This window comes from Terrapene carolina, unplaced genomic scaffold, assembly GCF_002925995.2.
Source record: "Terrapene carolina triunguis isolate 2854851 unplaced genomic scaffold, T_m_triunguis-2.0 Scaffold751, whole genome shotgun sequence".
Taxonomy (NCBI): Eukaryota; Metazoa; Chordata; order Testudines; family Emydidae; genus Terrapene; species Terrapene triunguis.
Genome location: NW_020665102.1, coordinates 1,873,301 through 1,883,326, shown reverse-complemented (window position 1 = coordinate 1,883,326; position 10,026 = coordinate 1,873,301). Strand labels below are relative to the sequence as shown.

At 49.5% G+C, this 10,026-nt stretch overlaps 1 protein-coding gene across 1 annotated transcript in view; it reads left to right on the top strand.

Annotated features, from left to right (window-relative positions):
* LOC115271141 (zinc finger protein 883-like) overlaps positions 1 to 1,540 on the top strand; it is a 5,993-nt gene extending 4,453 nt beyond the window's left edge. Inside the window, exon 3 of the mRNA XM_029913627.1 lies at positions 1 to 1,540. This exon is cut by the window's left edge and continues 885 nt beyond it. Within this exon, the coding sequence (XP_029769487.1) occupies positions 1 to 554 (554 nt within the window). The 3' untranslated portion in view covers positions 555 to 1,540.
* The last annotated feature ends 8,486 nt before the right edge of the window (positions 1,541 to 10,026 follow it).

Below are 10,026 nucleotides of genomic sequence, written 5' to 3'. Positions count from 1 at the left end.
GACATCAGACAATCCACACGGGGGAGCGACCGTATAAATGTTGTGAGTGCGGGAAAAGCTTCACTGTCAAGTCAGATCTTATTGGACATCAGAGAATCCACACGGGAAAGATCCCCTATAAATGCTCTGAGTGCGGGAAAACTTTCACACAGAGCTCAGCCCTTATTACGCATCAGAGGATCCACACAGGAGAGAGACCCTATGAATGCCGTGAATGCGGGAAAAAATTCACTGTCAAGTCAGACCTTAATAGACATCAGAGGGTCCACACGGGAGAGCGCCCCTATGAGTGCTCCGAGTGCGGGAAACAGTTCAGTCAGAAATCAAACCTTAGTGCACATCAGACAAGCCACACAGGAGAAACACCTTATCAGTGCTGTGAGTGCGGGAAAGGCTTCAGTGTGAGCTCAGCCCTTATAATACATCAGAGAATTCACACCGGAGAGAGACCCTATCGATGCTCAGTGTGCGGGAAAAGTTTCATCCGCAGCTCACACCTGAATAGACATCAGAGTCTCCACCGGAGAGAGAGAGAGCATCAAAACTTTGTGTAGGGCAGAGAAAAGATCATTTTTTAAAACACATTTGCTAATTCCCACACAGTGACCTTTTGGTTTGTTTGCACCGTTTGTGTCACCCTGTTCTCTCAGCTCCCTCATGTGAGTTGCCCACTTTTGCCTTTTTGCAGGTCGCCTTCTCTGGGGTGAATCCCATGGTCCTTTCTACCAACTCCCTTCTCCAGCGAGTCTTGGGAGTTTGTGTCCCTCCTGCCAGGAGTTTCCATCAGCCCCAGGTGGGGGAAATAGGGGTGACCTCAAGTAGCTAAACTGAGCTAAAATTGATCTGGGCTTTGTCTCCTCCAGGATTTTCCAGCCTGATGTAAGTGCAACACTATATGTGCAGTGCTGACAGAGCCCAGGCACAGGGGTTGGGATTACCTAGCACCCTTCCCCTTTGACCTGTCCTAATCAACAACAATTTTCCTGGTCTGGATGAGCCCTGAGCATCACATTTGTACTGTCACTGCACTAGCAGGGCGATTGTTAGTCACCAAGTTCCCCCCTTTTGGCAACAGATTGTCTCATCCCCTGTTGTTCTCACGCTGGTCCACGTTATGCTGGGCAGCAGGTTGTTTATTTTTTACCAGTTTCCTTATTGAAAATCTATTTCAATATAACCAAGAGGAGGAGCAGGAGTGGGACAAATGTATCATTTCAGCCTCGGCGACACCAGAAGGAAATGGGGTGAGTTGGCGGGATTCCCTCCTTCCCCATCACCGTCACTAGGCCCGCTCACTCCAGCAGCGCTGGTGTCTGTCTGAGCCACAGTGGAGTTTATCCACCTGTATTCTACCCTTCCACCTCCCAAACATCATAATAGCAATTTGATCCTAAATCCAACTCGTTAGGGCTGGAGATGAAGGTGTCCCAGATGAGAAGGTCGGCAGTTTTTCCTATTACAATGTTGTTTTTTTCAGGGCCGGCTCTACGCACCAGCAAAACAAGCAGGTGCTTGGGGCGGCACATTTGCAGGGAGCGGCATTCCGGCCATCCTTTTTTTTTTTTTTTTTTTTTTTTAAACTCGCTTCCTTCCTTCTCGCAACGCTGCAGAAGCGGAGAACCCATGGGACCCTGGGAGCTGTAGTTCCTTGCCTAGCTCCCTGCTTATAGAGCCAGCCCTGGAGCAGGGAAAGAACTACATTTCCCAGCATTCCCTTGGCCGCTATCAACAGGAAAGGGAGGGGGAGGGAGTGAGGTAGCTGAGCCATTCTGCAGCTTGCTGTGAATGGAGAGCTGGCTGCTAGAAGGGGGTGGCACTGTGAGTGGGGGACAAGTGTGCCCAGCCCAAGGAGTAGAAGGCTTTGCCCCAGATATCCCCTTCAGAAGACTTCCCCAGACTGGCTTAGGGATACTGGTGTGACCTCACCTTGCAGCCCGCAAAGAAGGAATTGGCTGGACTAAATGGACAGTGCACCTCTCTATCCGAAGCCTAGCAAGGGAGGTACGTGGATCCCACTAGAATTTAAAATGAAAAGTAAGGGAGGGGAGGCTCTGCTAGAGGACTTGGGCAGCTTTAGATACAGTACCAGGCACGTAGGAGGATTTCCACTTCCGAGCCATGGAAGCAGAAATTGACTTTTCCTTTCCAGATTTAGCTAATATTCAGAAAGGGAATCTAGCCCTCAAAATTCAGGAGTGCTCAAGCTCAATTTGGGCAGCTGTTACTTCATTTCTCCCAAATCAAATATACTGATCCACTGTAACTTGCTGTAGAAAAAGTAGGATAAAATTGAGCAAGAAATGTTTCCCAGTGATTTTTAGGACTGGAATTGCTATTTTCAACAGCCATTGCCTTTTTAGTTTTATTTGTTTAAAAGGAAGACAGTGATATTGCCATTGGCAAATTCCCCATAGAAACAAAGAGTGGAACAAAAGAATAATAAAGGCACCTCAACTTTTCCTCATTTATGTAGGACAGTCTTATAATATGCATCCAGATATCCTCCAATCACATAAGCTGAAAATTGTTCCACTTTACTGCAGTTCTGTAACCATATGGGAACCAATCCTGTCTGTGTTCTGTTCACATCCAAAATTCCTGCTGAATGACCCGCCCTGGGAGCGAGTTACCAGTGACCCAGGGCTGGGACAGCAGGAGGGTGCAGGTTGTGGGGAGAGCCCACGGCTGGGGTGGCAGGGGGGTGGGGGGAGGGCACTGGTGTTGGTGGGGGGAGAGCTCAGGGCTGGGGGGGCAAGGGGGTGCAGGGTGGGGGAGCCCAGGGCTGGGGTGGGGGGCAGCCAAAATTTTTTTTGCTTAGGGCGGCAAAAAACCTAGAGCCAGCCCTGTTTTTTTTTCTAAATAACACGACTCCATAATAATGAAGTGCTGTGGAGTGAAGCAGGTTTGAATGGATCAGAGGAGAAGGCGACGGGGGAATCTGCTCTCTTGATTTCTGAGTAATCAAATGTAACCTGCTCTGGAATTTCATTTTGTATGAACAAGAAAGTGACTTATAACACTCTGTGTTGCGGGTTTTTCCCTCTCTCCTGGAGGCCATTTGGTCACAACTGAATATTAGTTTTGTTTTCCTGGATGTAGCTCAGATTTATCAGGGACTTTGGGACAAATGACTGTTTGCTAAACAAGTACTGTCTTATTTTATTTTTGTCTTTCCCACACCGCTGCATGATGACACGGAAGAAGCTCAAGTGCAGTTCACTCACCAGGAGAGGATGCTCCGAGCCATCGGGCGTGCTACCAAGGAAACAGTAGTGGGTTTAGGGCTCTGCTCTGAAATAGTGTACAGCACACCCCAAATTGTGCAACTAACTGAAGTAACTGGGTGTGTGTGGCCTATGATTTGGGAAACGATCTCCCTGTCTGTGTTGATGTGGAGAAACCAGAAGTGGCATTTTTGGTCAACTTGCGTTTGGTAGATGCTGCAAATATTCACTACAATGAAATCAGTAGCTGCACACTATCTAATTTTTAATATATTCTGCTCCTTTGACTTACAAGGATTCTGCTGCAGGCGTGCATTACTGCTGGGGGAATTCTGCACCAAAAATTAAAAATTCTGCACACAATATTTTAAAATTCGGCATATTTTATTTGTCAAAATAACACAATGTAATCATGCCAGCTTCAATTATTTTGGTAATTTATTTCATATTATCTGTCAGCAAGTATGTCTCTAGCAATACAGGCCCAAAAAAAAAAAAAAGATTCTAGTGATTTTTTTTTTTTTTTGACAAATAGATTCTGAAGTACACCATAACTCCAAGGCTGAGGTGGGAAAAAGTGTGAGAGAAATAGTGTACAGGAGAACACAGACCCAGACGTCAGTTATTTCAAATGGAATTTGTTTTGACAAGCTCTAAAGTAAAATTACTTAAGGAGACAAGCTGTGTAACCTTGTACCCAATTAGACTGAATGGATCACTGAGTTCCCCTCTTCTCTGCAAAGCGAAGATGTACAATGTCTGTCAGGAGAGGCCCATGGTTCTTTTTATGAATGGCAATGGATGCATGAGCTAATAGGTAGTTTTTCTGTTATTTTTTATGGGGGCTGAAACCCCTTTTCCTTTTTTGAGGAAGCTCATGGTCACAGTTCAGCCTTTTAACCCTCAAGCCAGGGTATGGAAACCTCCCCACAATGGTCCTTGGATTTCTTTTATTTTGGAGATCTTTGGGCTTCAAACCTCCACAGTGCATGTGGTTCGCAGCAATCGATAGTTTAAGAAAACTGCTGGGTGAAGTGGGACTCTTCCAAACTGACGATAGCCCAAAGTCTGCCTCGTGTGAAATGGATCAGGCTATGGTGTCTGTAACCAAGGCATCCTTCACTCCTCATTTGCCTGTAGACTTCAGGCAAGTAACTGCAATGCGTAATGAGCTGGAATCCTCAACCATGAAGACCAAGGTAAAGGTGGAAGCCCTTTTGCACAAGGAACCTGTCTAAGGCCTGGTCTACACTAACCCCCCAAGTCGAAGTAAGGTACGCAACTTCAGCTACGTGAATAACGTAGCTGAAGTCGACATACCTTACTTCGAACTTACCGCGGTTCAGACGCGGTCCACACGCGGCAGGCAGGCTCCCCGTCGATGCCGCGGTACTCCTCTCGCCGAGCTGGAGTACCGCAGTCGATGGCGAGCACTTCCTGGTTCGACTTATCGCGTCCAGACCAGACGCGATAAGTCGAACCCAGAACTTCGATCCCCAGCCGCCGAACTAGCGGCTGGGTGTAGACCAGCCCTAAGAAAGATGGACATTCCAGGACTCCCAGACTGATCCCCTCTGAGGAAGGAAGTTATAACATCAGCACCAGGCTATGCCAGCCTTGACCTGTCTCCTTGTACCTGAGAGCTTGCGAACGTGGAGTACTGAGCCGGCGACCCCATCGCCTGGCTCCTTGACTGCAGCTCTACCTCCTACTCCATGGGAGTCCAAAGAGCTGCAGCGTTGGAATCACACGTCAATTTCAATATCTGATTGGTACTTATTCTATTTTTCAGACTTTGTTTTTGTCAACTGGGAGCCATCCCAGCCTTCCTATTCTACTCCGGTGGTACAGTGGGGCTCAGTGCGTGCATGTGTGCATGAAACCTGTCACATCCACACAACGAAGGAGCTAAAAGGAATAATTCCCAAGTCTAAATAACCCTAAAATGCTGCCCTACAAAGTGATTGAACATGTGCTCCTCGTTCTGTGAAAGTGGTCAAAGAACCTGAGCTGTCGGATACATACCATTAAAAATCTGCGTATTAAGGTTTTTATCTGTGGAAGCCACTGGGAGAAGGTTAGCCATACACTGGTGAGATCTAAGGCGGAAGCTCTGAAGTTGTGGCTTAAATATGAACAATAAATTGGTGTTAGTGTTAATATATTCAAGCGGCTGAGCGTGGATCACACGGCCTGGGTGAAGTTCTCTGACTGGGATTAATAACTAAAGGGACAGCTGCCTCCTCGGTTCTTGTTTCAGGATTTATAAGGGCTGATTTTCTGCTGTATAATTCTGATGATTTGATTCCAAAGCAAGATAATTGTTAACTGAGTGATTTCCTGATCTGACCTGAACGAGCTCATTGTACTGTGTGCCCCAGAGCTAGCTGGGTGGTGTTACTAATAGTTTAGGTTTAGTTAGATGTGGCGTTCATTTTATTTGTTTGTTCATTTTAATGAAATGTATACAAGGGCTATTGAGTCATTTCTTCCAATAAGCTACATGGGCCAGAACCATAGAGATCAGCCGGCCCTACTCGGAGCCTTATTAACTCCCTCAATATTAACTCTTAGGTTCTCATATGGGACCAGCTGGGGGGGGTGGCACACCCATCTCAGCTCTTGCTACATCCTAGGGGGCTCACACAAGGGAAAATGAGCTCCCCAGTGCAGGCTTTCAGGAGTAGTGGGGTTGGGCGTGGGCCAGGGGCAGTGTGTCTGTCTGCCTGATGAGGGGTTGGTGGAAGGGGGTATCTTAGCCAGTGGCAGAAGTGGCTCCATCCCACCCCCTCCACTCCACATAGGTGCCCAGAGCAGGGTCCCTCTGCTCAGCCCAAGTTAGGGGCATTTCCTATGCCCCTCTCCCTGCTGAGGTGCCTGTGAGGGCACAGGAGCTCCAGGGAGACACTGATGCTGAGAGTCTCCCTGGGCCAGGGCTAGCCCAGAGCCCTGTGATCCCCACTCCTGTGGCCCCAGCCCCCCAGGAGCTGGTGAGATAGGCTGCCCTGGCCTGGGACATGGGGCTGGAAGGTTCCTCCCAGAGGTGACATGTGGGGAGCTCATGTTCCCCACCCCCTTTACATTGTGCCCCTCCAGTATCAGCAGGTACAAATTGTCTCTGCTGGGAGGGGCAGACTGTCCCTGGTGCAGTGTATATGTGCACCCCGGCCTGTCGCGGTGGGCAGGAAGCGTGCTGTTACCGCAGTTACAGCCTATCAGATTCTACTGGGTCTCGCCACGATGAGATTCAGGGGTCAGGGTCGCATGGCAGCCCTCAGGTACAGGACAGTGCAGTCTGGAGGCCAAAGTCAGTACTGTGGCCCTTGCATTCAGGACAGCGCGGCCTAGCGACCAAAGTCCATATAGCAGCCCTCAGACACAGGGCAGCGCAGCCTAGCAGCCAATACTTGGGGGCCATCACTAGGGGGGGGAGACAGTGGCCCAGGTATGGGGGCCTAGGCCCACCCGACTCCACCAGGCCCTGATCAAGGGCTCTAACAGTGATGGAGTGGTCTACCATTGGGTAGCGGGGAATCCCACCAAAACATGCTGACCTCACATGGTGGGAGATACCACTCGCTCACCCGCCTAGCGTCACCTCCTACTGAGCTTCCTGAAGCTGCAGTCCATGAGGCATCCAGGTAACTCCCTGGGACCCCTGGCAACAGAGCTCCAGTCTGGATCTCAGGATCTCCAGCTAGACGACACCTCAGCTGGAGCTTTTCCCCCAAAGGTCCTTCCCCTCCAGCGGTCAGCCCAGACTGAGCCAGGCTACTCCCTTTTTATACTAGCACAGCACTTGGCGCATGCCCAGTACGGTCTGAGGTGCAGGAATTCCTTTGCCTGCAGTGTGGGGTGTGTACACTCCGTCGCAGATCCCCACGGTCACATTATTGGGGGGGGGTCCTGACTCCCCAGCAGACGACCGCTCTCCCTCTCCTGCCTCTGGAGGGAGGGGAAACCCTTTACCCATGTCTCCAGCTCCCTTCCTTCCTCAGCTGCAGGAGGTTTCTATATTGTGTTAAAAACACTGCGTGGCAGTTCTGGCCAGCGGGTGGTTGGAGCTGGCCGTGCTGGTTGCAGGGTCCTGCTGTAACCTCACTGTCACCATTCAGGGCAACTGCACCTGGATTCCCCCTCCGTGGTCACCCAGTGACACCCACCCTTAGGCTTCCCAGCCGTCACCTCTCCTGGGTGGAGACGTATCTCTCCCTCTCCTGAACAGCGTATTTCCAGGCTACACCGACCCTGTTTACACTGTAATATCCCTCAGCAAGTCCTAAACGGCCAGTGCTCGCCCTTTGCTGTCTCTGCAGTGACTAAGAGCAGTGTCACTGCCAACAGTTATACCCACCCTGCTCTTTGGTGCAAGCATGTTTATTCTTCAGGGGAAAGCATTGCCCAGAAACCATTAAAAACAAGGAAAGAACCAGAGATCACCCGAACTCCAGCAAGGGCTCTGATTGGGGATTTGTCCTTCAAACCCCACCACAGCTTTTTCTGTCATCATAACAGCCTTCGCTCAGAACAAGCCCCCACCTCGTTAATCTGTAAATCTCTCCTTTATGGGGTTTGGGGTTCTGTGATCTGGGAATGGAATCACAGGGTCACCAAAGCACAAACCTGTCTGGGGGTCAAACAGCACATTCTGCCCCAGCCTGACTCTGGTTCCCCCAATCCCATGAGGCTTGCCTGCACAGGTTCAAATCCTACTAACAGCAAAGGGCCAAGCACCAGTCCCATGGATGGGCAATGGGGGGGTTGTGCTCCTAGGTCACCTTGGTGCGTCTCAAAATCCCACCTCCTGAGCTTCGATGATGCTCAACGATGAAGGAGAAGGGGGGGGGGATCCCGGAGAGAAAGATCCACATCAACAGAGATGCACTGTCCTAGGGATAGGGGTTCCACAACCACCGCTCCCAAGAGAAGGAGGCGGGTGGTGGTGGTTGGGGACTCCCTCCTTAGGGAGACTGAGTCATCTATCTGCTGTCTCGACCGGGAAAACCGAGAAGTGTGCTGCTTGCCAGGAGCTAGGATTCATGATGTGACGGAGAGACTGCTGAGACTCATCAAGCCCTCAGATCGCTACCCCTTCCTGCTTCTTCACGTGGGCACCAACGATACTGCCAAGAATTACCTTGAGCAGATCACTGCAGATTATGTGGCTCTGGGAAGAAGGATAAAGGAGTTTGAGGCACAAGTGGTGTTCTCGTCCATCCTCCCTGTGGAAGGAAAAGGCCTGGGTAGAGACCGTTGAATTGTGGAAGTCAACGAATGGCTACGCAGGTGGTGTCAGAGAGAAGACTTTGGATTCTTTGACCATGAGATGGTGTTCCAAGAAGAAGGATTCCTAGGAAGAGAAAGGCTCCACCTAATGAAGAGAGGGAAGAGCATCTTCACAAGCAGGCTGGCTAACCTAGTGAGGAGGGCTTTAAACTAGGTTCACCGGGGGAAGGAGACCAAAGCCCTGAGGTAAGTGGGGAAATGGGATACCGGGAAGAAGCACGAGCAGGAGAGCACAAGAGGGGAGGACTCCTGCCTCAGACTGAGAAAGCGGGACGATCAGCGAGTTATCTTAAGTGCCTTTACACAAATGCAAGAAGCCTGGAAAAGAAGCAGGGAGAACTGGAAGTCCTGGCACAGTCAAGGAACTATGATGTGATTGGAATAACAGAGACTTGGTGGGATAACTCACATGACTGGAGTACTGTCATGGATGGATATAAACTGTTCAGGAAGGACTGGCAGGGCAGAAAAGGTGGGGGAGTTGCATTGTATGTAAGAGAGCAGTATGACTGCTCAGAGTTCCAGTATGAAACTGCAGAAAAACCTGAGAGTCTCTGGATTAAGTTTAGAAGCGTGAGCAACAAGGATGATGTCATAGTGGGAGTCTGCTATAGACCACCAGACCAGGGGGATGAGGTGGACAAGGTTTTCTTCAGGCAACTAACGAAAGTTACTAGATCGCAGGCCCTGGTTCTCATGGGGGACTTCAATCACCCCGATATCCGCTGGGAGAGCAATACAGCGGTGCACAGACAATCCAGGAAGTTTTTGGAAAGTGTAGGGGACAATTTCCTGGTGCAAATGCTGGAGGAACCAACTAGGGACAGAGCTCTTCTTGACCTGCTGCTCACAAACAGAGAAGAATTAGTAGGGGAAACAAAAGTGGATGGGAATCTGGGAGGCAGTGACCATGAGATGGTCGAGTTCAGGATCCTGACACAAGGAAGAAAGGAGAGCAGCAGTATATGGATCCTGGACTTCAGAAAAGCAGACTTTGACTCCCTGAGGGAACTGATGGGCAGGATCCCCTGGGAGAATAACATGAGGGGGAAAGGAGTCCAGGAGAGCAGGCTGTATTTTAAAGAATCCTTATTGAGGTGGCAGGAACAAACCATCCTGATGTGTAAAAAGAAAAGTAAATATGGCAGGGGACCAGCTTGGCTTACCAGTGAAATCCTTGCTGATCTTAAACACAAAAAAGAAGCTTACAAGAAGTGGAAGATTGGACAAATGACCAGGGAGGAGTATAAAAATATTGCTCAGGCATGCAGGAGTGAAATCAGGAAGGCCAAATCACACTTGGAGTTGCAGCTAGCAAGGGATGTTAAGAGTAACAAGAAGGGTTTCTACAGGTATGTTAGCAACAGGAAGAAGGTCAGGGAAAGTGTGGGGAAGGCAACCTAGTGACAGAGGATGTGGAAAAAGCTAATGTACTCAATGCTTTTTTTGCCTCTGTCTTCACAAACAAGGTGTCATAACTATAAAGGGAAGGGTAACAGCTCTCTGTGTACAGAGA